At 45.3% G+C, this 26,629-nt stretch overlaps 1 protein-coding gene across 1 annotated transcript in view; it reads left to right on the top strand.

Annotated features, from left to right (window-relative positions):
- The window catches only part of LOC149328805 (fibronectin-like), a 106,101-nt gene that overhangs the window by 11,049 nt on the left and 68,423 nt on the right, over positions 1–26,629 (top strand). The window contains exons 5-6 of the mRNA XM_089559098.1: positions 12,508–12,834; positions 14,697–15,008. Coding sequence (XP_089415224.1) covers positions 12,508–12,834; positions 14,697–15,008 — 639 coding nt within the window. The remainder of the gene's footprint in view (positions 1–12,507; positions 12,835–14,696; positions 15,009–26,629) is intronic.

Below are 26,629 nucleotides of genomic sequence, written 5' to 3'. Positions count from 1 at the left end.
AGAGTGAACTTAGGCGAAATTCTTCCCTGGATGAAGAAAGCATGGGTTGGGCTTTCGAAAAAGTTTTGGTACAAAATGTTTGGTTGCTTTCCTCGGTAAGGAGATCATGCTTCCACGAAAGAGTCGGGCGAGGAAGAAAAAAACTACCGCATGCTGATCCCATGAGCAGGTATGGAAAGATGATCAGCCATTGAAAACTTTCGAATTGGAATATGCTTACCATGCAAAATTCTTTTTTGTTCAAAAGTATTTCGCGGGGCTGCTCCTGTTGCTTTAATTATTTTTCTTCTCTGATAGGCGATATGAACCTCGGGGTCTTGCACATAAAGCCAGCATACCTAATGCTGTTACCTATATGCACAAATTTTAGATTTTAGCACCTTTGCTTCAAAATAATTGAATGCGAACTTAGTCTACTGCAATAAAAACGCCTAGAAATATTCGCTGCTTTTTTCAAGAACGTTATAGGGACGCTTAAAATATTCTACGCGCTTGAATTCTGCTTATTCATTCTATATCCTCATATATGTTTAAGGTTTCTTCTTTATGAGAAGTGCACAGCAGACTTCAAGAGTACCCTCGAAATGTGTTGTATCTGAGTAGTCCTGAGTTCAGTCGTTTATTTTGCCTGAAGCCATGAAAGCAGCAGAAAACTTTTTCTTTTGTTCATGTAATTCATACTGCTACAAACTATCATCGTTCCTAAAAACAGTGGTAGGATTGAGTAGAATTCGTTATGTGACTTTATGCCTGTACGAAACTGTTTTAGTGAGCCGTAATATCTAGCGTAATGCCCCCTGCTTTTGCATTAGCCGCACAGTGTTTGCACTATCCCACCAAGAGGCGGAATCCTGAAAGAGAGCACTCTTTTGAAACGTTCTTCAAAAATGCTACGCATGAAATACAGAAGAAATGAAACTCTGACTGTAGGCATAGAATATATTTTGCAATACTTTTGTGGTTCGGCGAGTTCGCTTCTACGGTACTCATCTACCATCTGTTATCGCAGAAGAAAAGTTTGATGTGTGTGAAATATTCACAAAAAAAAAAAATCAAATAACTTTTTAAGCATCATAGGTAACCGACCCAATATTGGAGATGGATGGTTTCGCTCTGGTCTTTTGTCGCACCGACCATTGCCAATAAGTTTCCAATATTGGGTCAATTACCTTTGCTTCTTGGGTTGATCCTCGACTTGGCGACATCAAGAGAATCTTTCAAACGATTCCTCATCGCATTTCTTCCTGGAGTGCTGTATTGATCAGCACCATCACACTCTAGAAAGATTACCCCAATTAAGGTCTGTGCTATTCAGGAAAACAAACCTCTCTCCTGCCTTAACGGCAATCTCGTTGGAGGGTTATGTGTGAGGAGAGACTGTGAGAATTACGTGGAAATTTAGTATCGAAAAACTTAACTGAGCGCACTTCGTCAGCTGCTAAATTGGGAAGAACAGGCTCCCGAGTTGAGTCATTGGTTTCCCTGCCAGTTTTGCGAGCAAAGCATGACTACGCAAAGTGATTAAGAGTGTTTTCTTCAGCGTGAATTCAGAGTGGCACTTCTGAATTGCCACAAGGGGCTCACAGAACTTCCTCGATCACCCTGATCTGGCAAATGCTATAATGTGGACTTCTGTCGCCTACATCGCCAAACGTCCCCCTGCAAGAAGACCCACGCTTATGATTGCGTGTTTGCTGGGTCTTCAAATCAACTCGACAATTGAATTCTCAGGTACTTTTCTTTCAAGATATTTTAGCTGTGACCTTGGCTCATCTCTTTCTGTTTGCCTTTTATTTGTATTTAAAATATATATTAGACACCATCTGACAGTCCATGTCGGGTAAGCTTTTCCAAAGGATACTTCGTTAATCCGTTTATTTTGGCGTTATTAAGTAGCACCCTAGGTTTAAGGCCACGCGCAATAAACTCCAAATTTTTGTAACTGCCAATGTACGCTAGCGCGGTGAGTTGTCTTACCTAATCGAGATTGTTGCCAAACTTTCCTCGGTCACAGGATGTGTTTCTTTGATTAGTATTCGCAGCACGAATTTTGAGACGACGCGAGCCTCTGATGATAAACGCACCGCTGTCGGGAGTAAGACAAACGATATCTCGGTCTTCATCCCACGAATTTATACTGTTGATTTGTTGCGGCGTTGCATGAGCACATAATAAGCATAAAATTCATCACATAATGCGCGTACGTTGATGAGCAAATGTATGTAGGGTAGCTGTATGACAAAAAGCACACATGCCCCATGTTTGCACCACACTGATGTCGAAGACATCCAATGAACAAGGCATGCGGCTTTGGAGAATCCAAGATTAAAAAACGGAGCGCTGAGGATGCTCCGTTAGAATAAGGGGCAAAGAACTATCACGACAGTGTTGCTTTCGTTGGCTCTTGACCAGCCAGTTGTTTGCATAAAGGGTTAAAGAAAGTGTTTTGAGCGCATGGTACACATTGACACATACATGTCAGGCTTCAACGTAAGTGGAGATTTTGTCCCAAAGCTATTTCACAAGCTCATTTTGCCAAACTCGATATCTATAAACTAGACAGGGGCGATCGTCCTCCTTCGCGCTTTCCGAGGCAAAGAATGCATAAAAGAGGAAAGTTGTTTTGGTATCAAAGATCAACTGTCGAAAAGTAAAAAAAAACTAATGGCAGTTAACAAGCCATATTATCAAAATTCTTCCTTCGCTGTTCTAAAAATATTGAAATAATTTCTTTTAAAAATAATGTGCAGATCGTTAGCTAAGTACACTTTAACTCATCTACTCGCCCGTGTTCACTTTCCTTTTGGTTTACAGAATTCCTGAGCTATTTATCTTAACTAGGTGAATACAGCCCGCAAGTTTAATTTTCTGCTCTTTTCTGTCGCCATTCAGGTTCTTATAATAAACGCTGTAGTGTTTTATGAGAAACTGCTGGCAACGCTTTATACTCAAGAAGCACAAAAAGTCATGAACGCGCGAACATCATGCAATTCGTAAATAAAATATTGCTTACCAACATTCACCGCCAGAGCACCAAAGTGCAACACTTTCATGTAACATAAAAAAAACGCCTGATATTCACGGGCCCTGATCGTATACTGTATTTTATTACCACTAGAGATGTAAATGTGCCAATTCCTGGGCCAGAATAGCGCAGAATCCAACTTTCTTTGCAAGCAGCACCCACCGTGCCGAATTCATCGAGTTTTATGAAACTGATAACGGTACTGCTTTCTAGAAAGCTAACGGCTATGCATAATTTCACGGTACAAACGACGCGCATGCGTACGCTGACAGAGGAAAAATAATCACGCTTTTATGCCCTTAATAGCCTTGTATCCTACATTGCTTTATTGATGTGAAGCATTGATACCAAAGTCAACAATCAATACACCATTCAGCAGATTTATTTTCCTCAGTGCTTTCCTTGATTAAGATTAAATTAAGCAGCATCTCTTAGACACTTACTAGAAAAACACGGAAAGCATTTTTTTTTTCATCCGAGAAGTGTTCTGGCCGTCACTGACAACTTGGTTGTTTTGTATTCACTTAAACACAAATATTTTCGCCTCCAGCACTCGAGACCAATATGCAGCGGCTGTTTTTAAAAACTGAGGGCAGCAAAAGAATAAACCAGGCTGTTGTGATATTTGTTGAATGTCATGGAACGACGTTAGCGCTAGAAACAAAAATCACGAGAAACAAACACAGAGAAGGAGCCTACATGATAAAAAATGGCTGTGAATACACCAGTGGCAGGTTACTGTTTTAGTTTAAAACCGGTTCTGCCTTACAGAATGCTGCCACTGAACCGGTCGTTATTTACTGATATTTTGTCGTCTGTGGAAATTTCAAAAGTTTTAGATTTGAACATTTCTTAGACTTTTCATAAATTCTCGAGTGTTACAGGTATCTCGAAAAGACAAAGTATCACTGCATTATTTTTACAAAACAATGTCTCACATCTAAAGATGTTTAAGCCGACAAAGACATTTGATGGCGTCATAGAACAGCATAAACCGTACTACCATGTAAGGGCTACTCAAAGGCCCTTTTTTGCCTTCTTTTTCCTTGGGAAGCCTTCAACGACATCCCTTTTTTCTCTTCCCCAGAAAACAAGTGCTATATATTAAACTGTGCCCCATCTAAAAACAAGCTAACATACTGAAATTTGTAGGCTTAGGATATTGGTTGAGCGTAATGTGAAAGAGATTACTGTGGGCAGGTTAGCGTCCGTCTTCGACGCCTGGCACCGCAGAAAAACGTGTGATAATCAGTAATTATTGGCAGTCCTCTACACCAGTTATTTGCCGGAAAATGCAACGGCTATCAACGTTCAGTCGAACTATGATCGTTATATGGGAAACAAAGTCATTTATACACAATAATAAAAGCAGACAGCCAAAAAGCCGGAGTTGCGAAAAAGTGCTTGTGTTGTGTCTTTCTCCCACTTTGGTCCTCGTTTTTGGTGCTTACTACGTAATAAATAAGATTAATCTCACCCAGCTTTCCACCTTACAAGAGCAGGCCTCTGCGTGACACCCGACAGTGCAGGCACATTTCACTTACTGAGCGCTTGGTATTGGGTTCTTACAAAAAAAAAGGCATAAAGTTGAAAAGAATCTCGGTATATCTGTGTCAGCCATGATTTTGTGCACTGTGATTCTTCGCTGTACAGGTCTTACAAAACTCCTGCAGTGCTGCTGCGTTAATTCCTCGCATAGCTCGGTGGGTCACCAAGATCATTTCAACACTACCATGAAAACTGCCAAAACTAAGCTAGGTTAGTCGCGCCTGTAGGTCCCGTTAAGCCGTTTTGGCGTATTTATTTCTCACAGCAGATCGCCTTCCGTCGAGGAGACCAGTTAGGCTGGCTATCGATATCCACAAGAGACAAGCTCACAGCCGAGCACCCCGGCACGAACTCTCCAACTATCAAGACTTCCTTGACTGGAGACTTCCTTGCTGCTAGCATTGCGCTAGACAAACACCAGCAAGCCCCCCGTTTCCGGCTGAAAATGGTATCAGGCCTGCAAACAAGCGGAGGCAGGAAGGATGAAGCGATAGCTTTGCGAAACGAAAAGGGAAGACTTTTAGTCACCGAATCCTAGTGTAGAATAGCGCATGGGAGCCAAGTCCTGATGGTGAAAACGATCTGTTGCAGCCAAAGGCAGCAGAATCGTGAAGCTCTCAAGCATTCGTGATGGCCCTTAGCTCAGGATGAAAACGTGTTTATTAACTAGGGGCTGTCTTGAAAATTTCACTACAAGAATGCCCAAAGAGCTCGGCGACAATCTAGACAAAATGTGTTCGTTAAGCTGTGTTTCGCATGCAAAGCACGCAAGGAAAACGCTGCTGCCGAAGAAACGATTCATTGAGCACGAAAAGCTAAGAAGCATGATGTGCTAATGATAACCGGCGCTGATGCTTTTAGTCCGGTATTGAATTTTACATACCCTACTGTTTCGGGCTCGCAATTTAATACATCTTGCAGGCATAGAAAATAAATTACACAAATTAACAGTTGCATGCCCTCCTCAAGAAGGGCAATATTATGCAATGTCAGGTGAGCGGCGAAATTCTGTTCATGACGTTTTGTTGAGAAGGAACGTGGCTTAATGACGTTAAATTGTAATTGTCTTCGCTTGCTAGAAATGATTGAGAACAATGGTGCTTCACTCTCTTCCCCAAAGCATTCATTAACATGTTCTCTCTTAACAACTATTACCTTGGTAGTTCTTGGGCTGGTTTTACTTGCTTTTTCTGTTATCTAAGCTGTGATAATAAATAATTTGAATATTCGAAAAATGCAAGGTACTGGCGCCGAAAAACTCAAGGTAATGGTCTATTCTTACGATATTTAGCAAAATATTTCTTTTATAGCGGTTTGATCACTCGCATCCCGCAGTTGAGATTTCCTTATAATGCCAACGGGGAACAGGATTTGACAATAGCAAAAAAATTATTGGCAATACTTACAAGACCATCGACGAGAAACCTGGGGGTATTTCGATTGTAATATGCAAATCTTGCAATATATGAAGAAATTGCCCTGATAAACTCTTTCCCGTTAAAACACGCTTCTGTCCAGAATTGTTCGCTATCAACCATCTCAAGAAATCAATGAAACATGAGGATATCGCTATCGCTCACCGATTGGCGAAACATTTTATTGTAAAATTCGTTTTGGGTATTCCATTTAAGCTTGCGCACCAAACTTAAAGCTTGTCACTTATTATTCGCCTTCAAGGCGCTCTCCTTCGCACATCAGCCCGACGCCCAGCATTGATCGCTTGGCCAAAACTAAGGCAATGGTGTCGGATAAGTGGCCTGCGTGTATTCTCTCAGTCGTATCAAAGTAGGCATGCAAGTCTGTGTGTTTTTTTTTCGTAGCCCTTCGTTTGCTCTCATCACTACCAGTATCAAACTCTTACTACTTGAAATAATGAGTTTTGTGGAAATATTTACTTACTTACAGCCGAGAGGTAATCTGTGCTCATATTAGTGCGTCCTTGCCTTAAAAAGTCAAGGCGTATCACTGACCGATAAGTTCTGCTCAACTTTTGTTTTTGGTTTATAAGTTAGCGTTGATCTGTTTCTCATGCGGTTCTTCTTCGTAAGCAACGGAGTGCAGAGACTAGCGGACATGGTGCGGTCGCAAAAAACGCACCCACTACCAGTCTGCAGGTACGCGCCTCAAGCCGCATCGAAGAGAGTTAAAAGATCCACTTACCCGCTCCGAATTCCAGCAATTCTGTTCCATCGTAATTCTTCATATCCTCTCTCTTCCCCTGTGCATGCTTTTGGCTATAAAGCAGCTGCGCGCACGGAACAAAGACTACAAGAAAAATCCAAACTGCCCAATGTACTCCAACACGGAAGCCGATGCAGAGACAGCAGGCAATGTTCACATCATGCAATGAAGCCTGTAGAATCCAACGCAACGCTCTCTACTTATACTGGGGTAAGTGACTAAAAATGAAGGCCCGGAATTATGAGAGCGTTAATTTTATTCAATAGGTCTGCCGTGCGAAAAAAAAGGTGTGCAAAATTATATCTGAAAGAGAGCGCCGTTTCACAAGATGCCCACTTCACTTACGTAGGCTACTCTTGCTGGATTAGAGGCGATTTCTATGGCGATTTCATATACCATAACGAGATGTTTCCTTGACTTAAAGGGCGAGAAATGCAAAAAAAGAGTGTGACCATGAAGAAACTGATTTAAGGAAGTGCTTTCGTTTCAAATATTTTGCTACCACGACTCTAGGAGATTTTTTGATGAAACACGAATAGGTTATATTTACTACTTCAACCATATTTCAGCCTGCTGTAGCTTCCTGGCGATTGGAAAACCATCAGTTTATGAACTTTATGGGTCGCACTCTGACATCCAGCGCAAAACAAATTTTATCGCTGCTTCAGGAAGCAGAGGAATCTATTTATATGGTACGTCAGAAAGCCATTGTTCATTTTCAAGCGTTAAGGTATTGATGACCGTTATAAATTGTACATCACGGGATTGGCACTTATCAGCTCTCTCACCAGTAATTATAGTTTCCTTCGTAGGGGTCAAGGAAAGCCTTTTCATTTTATTCCTAAGGCAGCTCTCACGGAGTAACACAGTTGGGAATTCCTTAAGGCTACTTTGAAGCTTTGGCTTGGCTTGGCTTATGGGGTTTAACGCCCCAACGTTTTGAATTTATGCCCAAGTTATAGGTCGGCGCTCTGCATAACAAAAAATTGAGGCACCGGTGTCATCCATACTCTCCTTCACCATACTTGCTATGAGCCTTGAAGTCTCAACATACGACCATATTTTTAGCTGGAAAACTAACGTAGAGATAAATAGTAATCAATGCTAAAGCGTGCTCCAAACAGCATCTTAAATAAGAAATTCATGTTCCATTTAAAATGCTAGAAATGGTCCAATGAACCCATGCAAGTTATTTTTTTTAAATCACCACTCTCGTTTTTTTCAAGACGGAGAAGTGATTGCGAAGAATGCACGAAAGAATTTGACAATAAATAAACTGTTTTTTTTTTAGTTTAACACGATAATATTTTCAGGTGGCATTAATTTCGGAGGAATTTCATAAGAAAAACAATGATGAACGTGGAAATAGAATCCAGTTTAACGTAACCCTGGTGACATAGCTCCGACGACTAATACAAATAATTTTCCATATTTTGTAACACCCCTGCAATCTCTGCCTTGGTCGGCTTTCTGGTCCAGGTGTTAAGCCTGACTGATCTCTGGTTTAAGCTGTACCAGTGTTTGCCGCACAGCTGTATTAATTTAGAACCGTGGAGCCGAGTTCTCTCCTAATCAACCTGTTATTCCTTTTAACGGTCTACACGGCGAGTATTAAGTTGAGAAATCCTAGACAGCTTCCGCCTTGGGACATTGTAAACTCTGTAGTGCACTTACCTTGTTATCAAGGATGTAAAATGATAATGCCTGTCTTGAGAAAGCGTTGTTCTAACGCGACTGCGTTAAGGCTCCCATTCAGTGGCAAACTCAGCTTTGACCAATGGCGGGGGCGTTGTGTCGAGAAATCCAGCACGCTTGACGTCACGAGTGTCTGACTGTAATGCAAATTCCAGCCACCCACTCTTTTAATGCGCAATAAACTTCGGCACACGCCTCAGATGACCTATTGTACTACGATTTTTATTCTGCTTAAAAAAAAAAAGTCCTCATTGTTTTAGTAGGCGACGTAGGAACGTTCAATTGGCTGCTGAGGAAGGGAGGAGTGCTGTGTTGTATGTGTGATGGTGGCTTAATTTCAGGCTTGGTAGTAGGTTAATTAGTGGGGCGGTAACATTATGCGAGTAAAATTTAGTGCTGAAGCGTTCGAAGACAATAATGCGGAAACTGTGATACATGTCCGAACCTGAACAATGAACACGGACTGTGAGCGAAAAACCTCTGAAGAGAATAATTCACATTCCCTTTTGTTTAATCTTTTTACAGCATACAGTATGTTAGAGTACCGAGAAAATTCTGAACAACTGTGTCAGCACATTTTGAGCCCCCTATTTCACATGACTAACAAAAGTGCCCCGAAAAGATTAGAAACTCGAGTACGCCGCGCACGTTGACATAAAAAAATTGGACCCGTATTCGTCAAAAAGAGCGTTCATGCAAAATTGTTTATTTTCTATATCATCCGAGACGCTTTTCCAAACAAAGATCTGCTACAATTTTTCTTATAGTAAAATTTTACATTACTTTACATCTTGTGAGCGAAGAAAAAATTGCAGCATTGGGCAGCACTTTCTAGGGGCACCGTAAAACATCGCCATGTCTGTTATTTTTCTCGTTTTTGAAAAGGGATACTTTTTTATGGGCACGAAATGACAGCTTCATTCAGAAAGTTTGAAAAATCGCGTGCACAGCAAGCACATTACTTAGACTGCATGCTTTATAGAGTTACAGTTTTTAAATTTTGTGTACACTGTACCGGTAACTAGAGCTTCACTGCTGCTATTGGCTGCAACAGTGTTCCTCTGTTACTATAGGCGGCACGTTCCCATATCCCTCCGCCTCTCAGCCCACTGAAGTAGTTCCTTTTTTGAGTGGAGGGGTTTAGTTGCAGGCAAACGGTACATACTGACGCAACAACCGCTTTCGGGCCATGCGCACTTCACCCGAAAGGGAAGTTGCGTTTGCACGGCCTTATAGAGTCAGCAGTTTCCGATCATTCGTCATAAAACTTCCTCGTGCCCCTTTTCGCAGCATTTGGTCTTTGCACTACGCGGCTGTTCTTGCAGAAGACGGCTGTCTTAACCACCGAAAGGCCGCTCATATAGATCAGGTCTAGAGGTGTGCTGTGTGCCGGGTGAGGTAAAGCATTCCATGTTACATCCGACCAACTTTTAAACAAAAGTGCTTCATCTAATTATAAGAGCATTGCGCAGGTTCATTGCTGACTATTTGCTCCGATTGACCAGTTTTTACGGGGAAGTCTTGCATAGAATCAAGATGCGAGACTTTTCCGGCCCTATTGGTTAGGATTCTGCATCAAAAGTAGTACAACAACGAAGTATTCGCTGGGAACACCTTCAAGCAACGCTTACTGCCGTGAAGCTTTTACTGCTGAAGGTGAGTTTTTTGCTCTTAAGATTTCTGTTGCGTAATTTTATGCCGAGTTGTTCCTGCGTGAGAGCTCCATTCCTCCTCTCGCGTAACGAAGAAATATTGTTATGTTTTCTTTTATCTTCGGGAGGGGGGGGGGGGGAAGGTGACGAATTCATGGGCAGACCAGGACGAAGAAATGTGATATCAGCAGCCTTGTTGAAAAGTTCTTATTTGTTTTGTAGTAATGTAAGAAACTTTGTGGCGAAGACGTAACGATATTATATTCTTCACAGGGGCAAATGGGCGAAAATAGGACGGAGCTCAGTGTTCGGTACGTGCCGGAAGATTCCTCTGTGAAGCTTCAGGAGCGCTTTACCAGCCAAGCAGGTGTGTCTGAGCCACGAAGACATCGTAAAAAGCACAGCTGCCCAAAGAGAGCGTTGCTGGTTGTAAAGATTCTGTTGCCTGTAATCCTGATTATAGCAGGTCCTGCAGTGACTTTCTACTGGCTTCGGCATGTGGAGAAGGTAAGCGAAAAACTATTTTCATTTCCATGTGGGAATCAGCTGCTCTTGTCTCAGTGGAAAAGCCAGGAACCTCCTGAAGACTGTGATGTTCACTTCTTGCATAACAATATCACTAAAACGGCTTGCCTCTTCCGCTTTTCCTCGAGTAGATCTATAAACCTCGAATGTTGAGACATATTCAATATCCTGATAATTGCGACCTTTTACTAGAAAAGTGCATGTAAAAGTTCTGAAGACATACGCACATTGTCAAAACTTTGTTGGACGGGGATTCCTGGGCAAAAATATTAATATTCTATTGCCTCGGTAACGAGAGAGTTGCTGCTTACTTGAACGGTCAAGCACGCGAGGTTTTGAAAGTATACGCTTTAAATTGATCATGTTTGTCTCACCACGGTGAAATAAAACTTTTCCGCGGCATACCGCATCCCGTAAATCTTTGTCTTTGATTGCACATAATTCGCTACCACTGACGCCCGTGGCACTTTGTTACTTCCTTCCTTCAGTTCATATCGCGGTATGAGGGCATTTGAGATTCTGTTTTTTGCTTCTATAGCCACTGGCGTGCTCGTCTTAGCTATTCGCAACACATTTTATTTATCCACTTAGAAGAACAAAGATTTGGGCAAGTCCACCCTAAACGCCATTTGCATAAGACGACTCAAGTGTAATTTTTTAGTGCCTAGCTGTTATCTGAAATTGCTTTTGCTTTTTAGGTGTCACTCCCTGGCGAGCACGCTTCGCATTCAAGTAAGTAGGCTGTTCATTATCTTTTCATAGAACGGCTTGGGTTGCGACAATGAGAGTCAAGTAAAAAATTACATTACCAGAATTAAGGCTATAGTTTTGACGCAACATCTGCACTCAACATTTTTTTTACGTAATTTAAGACACACTGCATGAGCTCAGCGACTTTTTATGTGAGGTGTTTAACGAATTTTATTCTTCGATGAATAGCAAACCAAGGACAAATTGGGTTGGATACAAACGCTTGTCCGGGCAGGCAAGGTAAACCGGAACACTGTATTAGTTTGAATGGTGAACTAGCCTGCTGAACGCGAGCTATGTAGATAGACGCTTGGCAAATTCCGATGGAGAGAAAAAAATAAAGCACTTCTGTGTCATGCGATATCAGTGTACGTTAATCATCCCAGGTGGCTGAAATCTTTCTGTGGCCGTCCACTCGCTTTTTGACGCCTCTTACTTCATCCCTTATTATGCCACTGCCATAAGAGCGGTTGAAGGCTCCACCATAAGGCTTTTCTTGGCTCTAAAATTATTTTAATTTTTGTGTGCCTGTTAAAAAAATACACATTCCCCAATCTAGTTTCACTTTACTGGCTTCAAGAGATGCCTACATAGTCTTTATAAAGGGGGCCTGGTTGGGCTTCTTGATCAACCCCCATTACTACCCTAAATATGCGCGTTTTTTTCTCTAATATTCAGGGCAGTCTGTAGCATGCATTCTTTGGATATTAAATTAAATCAATTCATGAGGGATTCGACAATAACACCGTACGAAAACTTTACTGTCCTGCTAAAGAAAATAACTTATCACGGAACGTTGATTTTTAAAGTCAGCCGCAGCACCCATTTCGTCTTTGCAAGTTACCCATGAAGCCAGTGGGTCGATATCTAATTTCAAAATTTTAGGAGGTGTGGGGTTCGATTCCCAGTTTGGCAGGTATCTACCGGTGATGCAATCGGCACAAGCTTTCTTCTGGCCTCGTGGTCGCCTTCTTTAGGGCGAAATGCTTGGGAAATTGGTCTCTGACACTAACTTGAGAAGACGGAAAACATCTTGCGTCGTGGCGCTCTTTGGACCCAGAATTTCTTGCACCATACATATTCACAAAAATCAATTTCCGAATTCTAAAATTTCTGCACATGTTTCCGCAGAGCTGCCTGATGTGACCAACCTGACTCTTGTGGCTACGGCGGACAGGTCCTTCACTGTAAGCTGGGAGCGGCCTGATGTTCTCTTCGACTACTACAGAATTGAAATAATCTCCAATGACGACGATGATATCCTTGGCGGTACTGGGTTGCGCCGTGGGAGCTCATGTGCCACAGGCACCATCGTTCACTCTGATCAGACGGAAGTCACCTGCAACTTCCTTGAGGCTTGCACTAACGTCAGCTTCAGGCTTCAAACCTACCGCAGGGGACCGCCGGAACTTGCATCTTTAGGAAATACATTACAAGGCATCCTCATCCCCGTCGAAGGTGATATTTTCCTCAAGTATACATGCACGCACGATCGGACGCGCTCTTACGGCCACGATCTCCTGGTTTGTGATTCATAGAAAATGAATACTCTATGCTGCACAGTACCAAGCACGCGGGCACGCTGCTCAGCAGCTATGTAGATAACTTTGCAGCAGCGCCTGACTCGCATTGCTTCGTTACGCCATCTCTTACCACTTGATGCGTGTTGCTAGTCATACTGTGCGTCATAGTACGTGCTACCAGGAGAACATATCACGTAAAAAAAAGTAATTTACAGAAAGGGGGCACAGTTCAGGCATCACTTTCTCAGACAAGAGAAAAATGGTTTGAATAAACGAAACCTGACGCAAAGTAAAATCTAACTTCAATACGTTGTTCACTTTTACTTGGAGTGTTTCACGCTGAGCATTGTTTCCTACTTCGCAATGATACGAGAGATATCAATTGAACAAGGCTCTAGCAGAAGATGTGCCACATCCAGAAGGTGGGATCGAGAAGAAATACGTATTCTAGTGAAAATAAGTAAATACATGATGGTAAAATATGTGTATTATGTGATATTAAAATGTAATATGTAGATACTATGTATACAACATCACATAATTCTAAAATCTAAAATGGTTATTACCTCTTAAAAGAGGAAAGAAATGAACTTTATTTACCGAGGGTAATTGTAGAAATGCATGCATATTCCGGTTCACAAGTACATATAACGCATGACGGGGCACCTGCCGTGTTATATTGTCAAATCTTTGGTGCACACAACAGAGTTTGTGCTTTGTTTTGCAAAACGCAGAACAAAATAAGCTGCCGCGAGTACTTCGTGTTTACATGCATTCTCATTCGAAGCTGTTCGCTGGTACCATCAATCAGCTCACTGGTGAATTCATTAGAGCATAGCTGGCCTCTCAGCTGGCCTCACGGTTGTTGATCGAGCTGACCCTGTAGGAAATCTGAGACATCCAAAGCAAATTTTTCTTGAATTCAGCGGCAGACGCTGTGGTGGCTCAGTGGTTAGGCGCTGGACTGCTGAACCGAAAGACGCAGGTTCGATCCCGGCCGCGGCGGTCGGATTTCAATGGAGGCGAAATTCTAGAGGCCGGTGTGCTGTGCGATGTCAGTGCACTTTAAAGAACCCCAGGTGGTCGACATTTCCGATGCCCTTCCCTACGGCGTCCGTCATAGCTTGAGTCGCTTTGGTACGTTAAATCCTATTAAACCAAACCAATTCAGCGGCTTTTCCCTGTCGGTACAGCCTTCACGTTAACAGCATGTCCGACGGTATATGACTGGCCCGGATTGCACGGTAACGCTGCCTTCTAAAAGCGTATGCCAAAATGGTGTCCGTGACGCCTGTCTTTCTTATTTAAAAGCCAAAAAACAAATTCTCGGAAATGCACTGTTCCATTTGCATGCAATACAAACTTTGTACATTAGGCCATAGTCTATTCTGCGTAACGCAATTTAGGACGCATATTAGAAAAGAAATGTTTTGTATCCCTTCATTAAATACATAAGTTTAGGGTTCATTCGCGAGAGAAGAAAAAATGCATTCTTGTAGATGTTGAGGAAACTACCGTGCATATTCCTTTTTCTACAGTCAACCGTTCAAGGGCAGATAAGAGATTGGAAGTAAATAAGACGAAAATGACAGTTGGTCTTTACAAATTAATGAAAAGTTTTGTTTAAGACATGTTGTCATAAATTAAATCGAAAGCCAGAACTTAAAGCGGGGGAAGCCCCAAACAGACAAGGTTTCACTCAGTCTACATGAGTCTATGTACAACGTCACATGGATTTCTTCACAGGGCAGCAAAAATTACCAAGATCAAATTATTCACAAAGTCTGAACGTTTCAGACCCAGATCCGCCGAGGAGCGTCAGCATAGTCGGCATATCATCCTCTCTGACTCGTCTTCAGTGGGAACCGCCTACTAAGGTACCCAGAAATATTGGGCCATACTCGGTGAAGGTTTGTGACACATTCAACGCATGCGACGGAGTAGAACACATGACCGGGTGCATCGAACGAGAAACCTCGGATACATGGCTCGAGTTTGAGAGCATTCCTGACACTTCATACTGTGCCTTGGTCACTACTGGGGCTCGATGCCATCAGGATGTCTACCGAAGCCTTCCAGTGATTGGGGAAATCAGGACGCCAGTTTTTGGTAAGATATTTCTTTTCGAATCGAATATTTTCCCTTAACGTCTTGTGTGGTCTAGTATTTTATTCTTTCTAAGAATTCAAAAATGTTAAAAATTACACGACGTAACCCTCCTCTGCTTAGGATCATTTTCTTCTCTACACATTCCCTGCCTGCAGAGATAGATATAAATTACAGGCCACAACTCTCTCACAGCTGTCAGGTTGGCTGCACTCTCTCGCCCATCACACCCAGAATTTTACTCTATAACGCTTTTCGCTGGTTTCTTAGAGGAAGAAGTATATCAATGATGATATATTTGGCACTAAAAGAAGTACAGCTGTGAACCTCATTGATGGTGAAGTTGAAAAACGCTTCAGAACTTCTGAGTAAGCATATTGGGCGTAGCACATATTCAGTACAATGGCATACACAATATCTTTAGATTTCGCAGGTTTTAATGCAAGGATCGACTAACTTACCGTTGCGCTGAGCGGGCTGAAAAGCGCGCATTACTTTTCTAGGGTTACATATCATGCACATTTCAAGATCATGAAATCAAATAAACCGCTGGCGCAGAAGATTTAATGAACGCAACCAAATCTTTCAAGAACTCCTTTCAGGTCGAAATTTTCATAATGACTATATATGTAATTTACCAAACTATATTGCCGCGTATCATTGTAGTGCCCGTTCGTTCGCGCAAGGCCGCACGAAAGGGGTTTTATCATTTTTGTTTGTGACGCGAGAAGCGACCGGACTAATCTTGATTGATCACAGCCACAAAGAGCGGCATCTACGTGTTTCCAGATTACTCTAGATGATCTCGACCTGTTATCCAGAAGTTTCCTTGCCGGCTTTAAATTGAACGATGCCGCGAGCAGCGGGCATTCGTAGTTCGACGACAGACGAGCACGTTTGTTGCTTACGCCGCCGCCGAGTGATTCAGTTCTTTTGCGGACGCAAGTCAGCCCAAATAAAGAGCTTCCTTTCCAAGACTGGTTGGTGTCTTCCTGAACGCTGGACTGCCGTGACTACAACGTGACATCTGGTGGAGGTGCTAGGTAGCTTTCTATGTACCGGACACCCCCAGCAAGTCGTGACGCCAGCCCTCTGAGTCATTCACCGGAGGACCTGGCTCCAGTACACCGCGCAAACCGACGTTTGCTAGGCGACGCACCTGAGTTCGGGACTCTGCCGGACCCTACGCGGAAGCGAAAGCAAGTAGCAGCGTCCACCATGAGCTTGCCCCAGACGACCACTCCAATCATTCTTCAGCAGCCCCGGGTGCCACCAACCTTCGACGCTTCGCCTGACGCCGACCCCGAAGAATGGCTGGAGCAGTTCGACCGTGTGGCTCTCTTTAGCAACTGGGACGATGCCGCGAAACTTAGGTACGTCTTCTTTGGCCTGGAGGGACTAGCAAGTGTCTGGTTCGAGAATGAGGAAGCCAGCTTTGCCAACGGCGAAACCTTCAAGGAACAGCTTCTGAAGACCTTCACAAAGGTCGTGCGAAAGGAAAGAGCCCAGCAGCTGCTACAGTCTCGCATTCAACACCCAAACGAGACCGTTGCAGTGTATAATGAGGAGATGAAGCATCTCTTCCGCCGTGCCGACATGAACATGAAGGAAGAAGAAAAGGTGAAGTTGCTCATGCGAGGAGTTAAAGTAAATGGGCGAACCTATGCTACAATCTTCCTGGTCCTACAGAAATGCTCGCGAGACGTTATTTTGGGAATGCACTTCCTCAATGAACATCGGGCAATCATCGACATCGATCCAAATCGATCAAGCTTTCCACGGACAAAGCCATATCTGCAGCGACGATAGCGACTCATCGCGTTGCCTTAAACGTCCTCGACGAAGCACTGAGCGTGCCGCCCCGATCAATTGTCTTCACCTGCATAGGTACTGGAGACGCCAAAACTGCCGAACGCGTCGTCGAGGGGAACACCCAGTTACTCCTTGATCGAGGACTGGGCGTCGCAAGGGGAGTCGCCCAAATCCGAAATGGCCAAGCCCAGGTGCTGCTAAACAACTTCACCGAAGAATACCGGCACCTAAACAAATGTACGACGATCGCTTACCTCTACGAGCTGGCAGACATCAGAGACATATTTGCCCCACCCCATCAACGCGTAGAACCATCTGACCAAGGCTATCAACCAACGCTTGATATCAGCCCAGCATTACCACGGAGTAGACAAGACCAAATACGCAGTCTTCTTCAAAAGTACAGCGATTGCTTCTCATCAGCATCGAATGTGCGACGAGCCCGGCTTGCCAAGCACCGCATTGTCACAGACGAACACGCCCGACCCTTGCGAGAGAGCCCCTACCGCGCATCGCCGCTAGAACGCCAAGCTATCCGCAAGCAAGTTGATTAAATGCATTGTGACAACGTCATCCAGCCATCGATGAGCCCTTGGGCAGCTCCAGTCTTCCTAGTGAAAAAGAAAGACGGCACCCTTCGCTTTTGCGTCGATTACCGCTGCCTGAACAGCATTACGAAGGATGTCTGCCCCCTCCCCCGCATCGACGACACATTGGATCGGCTATGCAACGCTAAGTACTTCTCATCGATGGACCTGAAGAGCGGCTACTGGCAAATTGAAGTCAACGAAAGAGATCGTGAGAAGACTGCGTTCATCACGCCAGACGGGCTCTTCGAGTTCAAGATTATGCCATTCGGCCTCTGCTCTGCCCCAGCGACGTTCCAGCGAGTAATGGATACGGTGCTCGCAGGCTTGAAATGGCAGATTTGTCTAGTCTACTTAGATGACGTTGTTGTCTTGTCCTCAAGCTTTCAAGACCATCTCAGAAGGCTTCAGATAGTGCTGGAAACAATCAAGTCTTCAGGACTAACACTGAAACCACAGAAGTGCCACTTCGCCTACGAGGAGCTGCGGTTCCTTCGTCAATTCGTAAGCAAGGATGGAGTTCGCCCAGATCCTCAGAAGACGGCTGCGATCGCAGAGTTTCCACAGCCTAATGACAAGAAATCTATGCGCAGATTCCTTGGACTGTGCGCTTATTACCGGCGATTCGCCAATCACTTTTCGCGCATCGCTGAACCTTTGACCCAACTTACAAAGGCTGACGTGGCTTTTAAATGGGAAACGCCGCAAGTGGAAGCTTTCAAAGAGCTGAAGTGCCAATTACAGTCCCCTCCTGTGCTCGGGCACTTTGATGAAAACGCCGAAACCGAAATTCATACAGATGCAAGCAGTGTGGGCTTAGGAGCGGTCCTCGTTCAGAAAAATGGTAAGCAAGAGAAAGGTATCGCGTACTCAAGTCATTCACTGTCGAAAGCCGAAGCCAACTATTCGACGACCGAGAAAGAATGTCTTGCCATTATTTGGGCCACGTCCAAATTTCGACCCTACCTGTACGGACGAACATTCAAGGTTGTGAGCAACCACCATGCTCTGTGCTGGCTTGCCAATTTGAAGGATCCGTCTGGCCACCTTGCTCGTTGGAGCTTGCGTCTTTAAGAATTTGACATAACTGAAGTCTACAAATCTGGTCGCAAGCATTCCGACGCAGATTGCTTGTCCCGAGCCCCCGTCGACGCAGCACCGGAAGAGGAAGACGACGACGCTTTCTTAGGACCGGTAAGCGCGAGCAGTTTCGCGCAGCAGCAGCGTTCGGATCCTGAGTTGCAAAGCCTAGTTGTTTATCTGAAAGGAAAGACCGCGTCGCCTCCCCGAGGGTTCAAGCGCCAACTGTCGTCCTTCGTCGTTCAAAATAATGTGCTCCTGAAGAAGAACTTCGCGCCCAACAGGACATGGCATCTTCTTGTTGTGCTCAAAAATCTAAGGCAAGAAATTATGCAGCCATGTCATGATTAGCCGACTGTAGGGCACCTCGGGATTGCTCGAACGTTGCACCGCATCCAGGAGAAGTGCTGTTGACAACGGCTAGCTGCCGATATGAAAACGTGCCGTGAGTGTCATCGACGCAAAACGCCTCCGACTAGACCAGCCGGACTCCTGAACCCCATACCACCTCCAACTAAGCCGTTTCAGCAAATTGGGATGGACCTCCTCGGCCCTTTTCCGACTTCGTCATCGGGTAACAAATGGATCATCGTAGCCACCGACTACATGACCCGATACGCCGAAGCAAAAGCGGTGCCTAATGGTACCGCAGCAGAAGTCGCTAAATTTTTTGTCGAACAAATTCTCCTGCGACACGGCGCCCCGGAAGTGCTCATCACAGACAGAGGAACGGCGTTTACAGCGGAGCTGACGCAAGCCATTTTAAACTACAGCCAGACACGCCATCGGAGGACGACTGCCTATCATCCGCAAACCAACGGACTCACAGAGCGTCTGAACAAGACCATCGCAGACATGCTCTCCATGTACAACGACGCCGAACACAAGACGTGGGACTCCATTCTGCCCTACGTGATCTTCGCCTATAATACTGCCGTCCAGGAGACAACCAGGTTTACCCCATTCCAGCTGGTATACGGCAGGAAGCCCACAACAACACTCGACGCAATGCTCCCGCACGTTTCCGAAGAAGACAACCTCGACGTCACCGCCTACCTTCATCGCGCCGAGGAAGCTCGCAGACTTGCGCGGCTTCGCATTCAAGACCAGCAGCACTCCGACGCCCGACGCTACAATCTGCGCCGACGAGACACGCATTACAAGCCAGGTGATCGTATTTGGATACGGACGCCAATTCGCCGCCGTGGATTGAGTGAAAAGTTACTGCGACGCTACTTTAGCCCGTATAAGTTCCTCCGTCGAATCGGTGACCTCGACTATGAAGTCATCCCCGACGGCACGACAGCATCTCAGCGACGGCGCACACGCCCGGAAGTTGTACATGTCGTACGCCTGAAGCCATATTATGAACGCTAAAGGACTCGAAGTTTGCATTCTCCGTGCTTATTTTCATTTTAAAGCATCGAGACGATGCTTCTTTGGGAGGGGGCTAATGCCGCGTATCATTGTAGTTCCCGTTTGTTCGCGCAAGGCCGCACAAAAGGGGTGTCATCATTTTTGTTTGTGACGCGAGAAGCGACCGGACTAATCTCGATTGATCACAGCAACAAAGAGCGGCATCTATGTGTTTACAGATTAGTCTAGATGATTTCGACCTGTTATCTCGAAGTTTCCTTGCCGGCTTTAAATTGAACGTTGCCGCGAGCAGCGGGCATTCGTAGTTCGACGACCGACGAGCACGTTTGTTGCTTACGCCGCCGCTGAGTGATTCAGTTCTTTTGCGGGCGCAAGTCAGCCCAAATAAAGAGTTTTGTCTCCAAGACTGGTTGGTGTCTTTCTGAACGCTGGACTGCCGTGACTACAACGTGACATCTGGTGGAGGTGCTGGGTAGCCTTCTACGCCATCTCTTACCATCTCTTACCACGTTACGCCATCTCTTACCACTTGATGCGTGTTGCTAGTCATACTGTGCGTCATAGTATGTGCTACCAGGAGAAGATATCACGTAAAAAAAAGTAATTTACAGAAAGGGGGCACAGTTCAGGCATCACTTTCTCAGACAACAGAAAAATGGTTTGAATAAACGAAACGTGACGCAAACTAAAATCTAACTTCAATACGTTGTTCACTTTTACTTGGAGTGTTTCACGCTGCGCATTGTTTCCTACTTCGCAATGATACGAGAGATATCAATTGAACAAGGCTCTAGCAGAAGATGTGCCACATCCAGAAGGTGGGATCGAGATGAAATACGTATTCTAGTGAAAATAAGTAAATATGATGGTGAAATGTGTGTATTATGTGATATTAAAGTAATATATGTAAATACTATGTATACAACATCGCATAATTCTAAAATCGAAAATGGTTATTACCTCTTAAAAGAGGAAAGAAATGAACTTTATTTACCGAGGGTATTTGTGGAAATGCATGCATATTTCGGTTCTTGTTTCTGTTGAAGAACAAGAAAGGGTGAACACAAGTACATATAACGCATGACGGGGCACCTGCCGTGTTATATTACTTCGCTGTTGAAACATTTTTCTATCGCAATGCCATTAGAACCGCAGACAACCCTGAACACACCACGCCTTCAAAACATCCGAAAACGTTTAAACAAAACGGCAAGCCGCTCGGAGCAACAAGCGCTCAAGAATGAGACACGGTTGCGGCTCATTTCCTTAGCGAACTGTCGGCGAGCTGCTTTCTGTTTGCCTCTGCATTGGCAACTGAAGGATCACTTTGAAAACGTCGGTTGTTAGGGGGAGTACGCTTGTGTGTTATAGCGGCCAGGTACAGCACTGGAGAACGAGTACACTAGAAAAACGGCAGAGGAGAGTAAGGACTAAAGAGAGCGCTTCTTTATGCCTCTCACCTGTGTCCTGCGCATTATTGCTGCTAATGACACAGAAGAGAAGACACCTTTTTTTTTCCCTTTAGCTTCAGAAAACTTGCATCGGACCTTTAACGCTTCTACTGCCAACCTTTCTTGTCTGTAATCCCCAAAAAGTAATCATCATCAACCAGAGGACATATCCTGCCGGGCTACGACCTCTCTCCATTATGCCTCTAAAGCTCCAGGGTGCATCTTATCAAATTTTTGCATCATCTCGCAATTCCGCATTCTTCTGTGCCTCCCCCCCCCCTCCCAACAACGTTTCGTTTTCCCTCGAAATCTGTTCTGCCATCCAAGAGACCAAGCAGAATCGTTTCTTTTTATTACGTACATACGCCGCCTGGGTCCAGTCTTTCTTTGTGATATCGCGTAAAATGTCACTAGCTCGAGCTCGGCCTGTAATGTGTGCCCCTTTGTCTTTCAGTTACACACGTGTCATTTTTTATTTTATATAAGGCCAGATAACATTCTCACTTTATTTTACGGCTGTTTCTGAGCCTACGAGCCTCTACTACATGCTTAAATGTTACCGAGATCTTAGAGTGGTTCACTGACAAATTGTTAAAATTTTCAGATCAATTTGTAAGAAATATCAGGTTATAAGCTTCTTGCAGTAGGATCGCTATGTCAGCACTCGTAATAAGATTTGCCATTACTGGGATTTTCGTGGACTGGACTCCATAAAATGGTTTTTACATGGCTGCTCCGATACTAGTCGTTAAGCCAACGGTAGGGACCATTTGATAATTCATATAGTTGTTAATAACAATAGCTGCAACGAAAATGACGATAAGCGTGCACTTTGAAAGCTAACAAGGCATTGGATGGATTATCTTACGATGCTTAGGATATCTTTGTGAGGGACCTGGCAACTCCTGTTCTTTATTTCTCGGAATCCAGATTGAAAACAAATCGATCTTGATGCGTGACAAAACTAACATACAAAAGTAAACAAAAACTCTATTAATATTAAGTTCCATTCAGGGCATTTAAAGATTTTAAAAAGAGGTTCTGCAACATAGAGTCTGAATCATTTAGTCATCAAAGTTCGATAGTGCAAGGGAAAGAATGCAAACATGCTAATGTTAAAAATGATCTAATGAACACATAATCACATAAACACGTAATGATAATGAACACATTATCAATGGAGAATAAACAGGAGGAAAAAGACAAAATCAAAAAGAAAGGCCAATAGGCAAATAACGAGAAAGAGCTTTGCCCTGGGTAACAAATATCTAACACTCGATAAAAATATGGGCGGAATCATCACTTCCGAATGTTACAATCGGCATCTGTCAGGTTAGGCAGTGGTAAAAAGATGAACCCACGCGAAGAAAAAAAAAAGGATTTTACTTCAGGCAGCGTCGTCCCCTGCTGAGTAGCGGGGATATCTTTTTTCGGCAGATTGCGCGGATTTGCAATAAGGCATACGCTGGTCAACCATGCCTCTGCCTCAATTGCGGAAAGCGCGAGCACAAGCATGCATGGGAAATATTAGCGCACTCAGGAAACCTCGCGGAGCATTGCACAAAATACCCTTGCAGCCCGAATATCGGGCAAACAGAAGTAACGAAAAAAACTGGAAAGGAAAGGAAGGATTGAGTGCAGAGTGGCTCAAGAAATAAAAGCGCGTTAATGGCATGTTAGACGAAATAAAGAAGAAATCGGGTTGGGCAGAGCACCTAATGTGAAAGGAAAATAACCTGTGGTCCATAGGGGAAGGGACTGCACACCAAGAGAAGGTAAGCGTAGCTGGGGGCGCCATAAAGTTAGGTGGGCGGATGAGATTAAGAAGATCGCGGGGTGGGGCGGCTGAACCTGGCGCCTGGCAGCGTTAATTGGCGAGATATAGAAAAGGCTATTTTCCAGCAATATGTGTAGTCACGCAAATGATGATGATGATGATGGTGGTGATGCACTATCTTAGCGTCTGCCTCCCTCTTTCTGTACCTCCTGCCGTAACTAAGCCCACTGAGCTGCTTTAAAACAAAGCTCCAAATAAGCGCCTGCTTTTCTCATATCCCAGATTTTTGTGCCATTTTCTTGCTCCAAGCGAACAATGTTCCCTAACATAAAGCATCAATTCCTTGAGAAATTTTGCGCAAGCAGTCGCTGGTAACTTACTAAAATGCATGTGGTGGTGGTGGTGTGACATTTTTATTCGAATATCCTTTCTATTAGGCGTTCAGTACATCCTGGGCCAAGGCGACGAGGGCACGTTGCAGTCTCAGATCCAGGGAGGCGAGCCAGATGGGCCACGGTGGGGGTGGGGGGAAAGGGTAGGCGGGGAACTGGAAGGCTGCGTGGCTCTGTGTAAGGCAGTGTTCTGTGTCTGCGTATGTGTGTGGACATTTTGGGCACTGAGGTGTGGAAGTGCACCGGTATAGGTAAAGTTTGGCAGGTGTATGTAGGAGATTAAACTGTATTCGGCGAAGAAGGCGAGCTTCACGGATCGATAAGGATGGGTGCGGTGGTGGTAAATGGTTTGGTTTGGTTTGGTTTATGGGGTTTAACGTCCCAAAGCGACTAAGGCTATGAGAGACGCCGTAGTGAAGGGCTCCGGAAATTTCGACCACCTGGGGTTCTTTAACGTGCGCTGACATCGCACAGTACACGGGCCTCTAGAATTTCTCCTCCAAAGAAATTCTAGCCGCCGCGGCCGGGATCGAACCCGCGTCTTTTGGGTCAGCAGCCGAGCACCATAGCCGCTGAGCCACCGCGGCGGCTGGTGGTGGTAAATCAGCTAAATCCAATTTTTGCTGCGCGTAGTATTCGTCGACAGTGCGTTCGTAAGCCCTGACCGTCTGCTCCGTCGGTGGGCTCGTCCATGGGATCCCCGGCGCCCGGTGTATAGATTCGCAGGCAAGCTGGTAAGCCAGCTCATTGCCGGGGATGCCCATGTGACCAGGGATCCACCGAATGGTCACCGGTCGTGGGCTTAATGCTAAGAGGGCGGCATCTAAGGCCGATTAAGTAGGGAAAGGGAGGGCTCTTCATGGACGGCACGCAGAGGTGCCTGCGAGTCTGTATAAACAACGTATTGGGGGGCGGGGGGTAGGGTTGGAAAGTGTGTGATGGCATCGGCGATCCCGTGTATTTCTAGGGCGAGCGTGGAGGGTGGGGAGGTGTATGGACCGGTTGTGTGAGTGCTGGTTGTAGAGAGGGAAGGGTGGAGGAAGAAGGCTGCTGTGGAGCCCGCTGTTTCCGTGAGACAGGCGTCTGTGTAGGCCACCGCCACAGCGTCCAAAGGTGGCTTGTGGTCGTATGCGTACGCTTGGCGGCGGCCTGCGTGTGTGTGTGCGTACATGTTGCGTGGAATGGGTGCGAGGTGGAGGTTAGGGGGATAGATCGGAGACTGCGGTGGGACTGGGAAAGAGATGGGTGCGCAGGGAGTCTGGGAAAGTATCCACCGTCCAGCTGGCGTGCTGGACAGGCGGATGATTTGTCTCTTCCGGTGCAGGTTAAGGAGGGCTTGAAGAGGGTGGAAGAGGCCTGTTCTGTAGAGGGTGTCTGTAGAAGCCTGAGGGGGAGTTCTAGTGTTGCTTTATATAGTGTATTGAGGGCCCGGGTTAGTTTGTCTTGTTGTGTACTTGTAAGTGGGCAGTAAGGTATGTAGTACAGGAATTTGTTCAGAGCCAGCGCTTGAGCAAGGCGGCTGGCGTGTGTCTCTGAGAGGCCGGCATGTTTTAAAACTGCGCGGCGCAGTAAGGGTGTTACTGAGTGGCATGAGCGTACGGACTGATTGATGGCAGAGATGAAAGTGTTGGAGTTGAGTGGCATACCCAGGATGAGACAAGATTCGACGCGGGGGATGCGCTGTCCGGCAAGGGTGAGGGAGATGGAGAGGTTCATCGTCCGTTGATATTTACTGCGTGTTATGAGTAAAAGGTCTGATTTCTCCGGAGCGGGTTGCAGGCCCGCTTGGGAGAGGTGTGAAGAAATGGTGTGAATTGCATGTTGTAGTGTGGTTTGGACCTCTCCCGGTGAGCCAGTGGTGACCCACAACGTGAGATTGTCTGCATAGAAGACGAAATGAAGGTTGGGAATATCGGCTAAGGCCCGGGTGAGTAGGACCATGCCTAGGTTAAAGAGGATGGGAGAGAGGACGGCACCTTGTGGAGTGCCACGAGTGAGTGGGATTCGGTTAGACAGTTTATCTAGGTAGCGGATACGGGCAGAACGGTGGGAGAAGAAAGCTCTTATTTAATTGTGCATGCTGTGTCCACACTGCGCATCAGCTAGTATGGTGAGGATGTGGTCGTGTGACATGTAGTCGAAAGCCATGCGTATGTCAGCGGTTACTAAGGCTTTGACCTGCGCAGCGTCTGAGGCATTTGAGTTAAAGAAAGTGTGTAGACATAGAAGGAAAAGGTCTCGGGTGGGTAGTGCTCGGCGAAATCGAATGAGGGTGTGGGGGAGATAGTCGGTGGCTTGAAGAAGGGAAGTCAGGCGGGCAAGCACCATGTGCTCCATGAGCTTGCCCGCGCAGGAGGTAAGGGAATGAGGACGGACGTTACTGATGCTGGAGGGTTTATTGGGTTTCGGTATTAATGAGACCAGGGACGATGTCTAGTCCACTGGCAGGGTGCCAGAGGTCCAGGCGTCGTTGATGACATTAAGAAGAAATGTGTTGGCTTCGGGGGGAAGGTTCTTGAGAGTTTTGTATGTGATTTTGTCTGCACCGGGGACAGAGTGTGTGTTACAACGCGCGAGTGCTGTGTCAAGTTCTGTGTGCGTGAAGCATGTGACAATGATAAATGAGGTACAGGACCAAATAAAAACATTCAGGCGTGCGCTTTGTTGGCCTAAAGTGTGGTGAGTCGGAAGCCTTAAGCGCGGTGGTGCTTCTTGTGTCACTGATGTGCGGTTAAGATGTTAAGCTTCGCCTCTAAAAGGGGAATGCGACACCATCTTCCAACGCTGCCAGGGAGTCCACAGAACGCCATCGCCCGTTCGTCTCTACGCCTTGCTAGTCCGTAGATTGGTTTTTGAGGAAAGGAAATGTATCTGTCTCGCATACCTCGGTGGACACCTGAACCTCGCCGTAACGGGAAGGGAGGAACATGGGAGTGAACGAAGACACCGTATTCACTAGACGCGCCTTTGTTCATTGCCAACCATGGAGCTGACATGGCGGAGCGGTTAGAAGACTCGTCTCGCTCTCCGGAGAACGGGGTTCGAATCCCGAACTCGACCAATTTGCTACACGGTTTTTTTCATATATGTGGCCTGATTAGGAAGGTTAATAAGGCTAATTGAGCGATTAAGCAATTAACTAAACTGA

The sequence above is a fragment of the Amblyomma mixtum genome, chromosome 9 (assembly GCF_055824585.1).
Source record: "Amblyomma mixtum isolate Tamu chromosome 9, ASM5582458v1, whole genome shotgun sequence".
Lineage (NCBI taxonomy): Eukaryota > Metazoa > Arthropoda > Arachnida > Ixodida > Ixodidae > Amblyomma > Amblyomma mixtum.
Note: the sequence above shows the minus strand (reverse complement) of the source record. Positions and strands in the feature narration are given on the sequence as shown.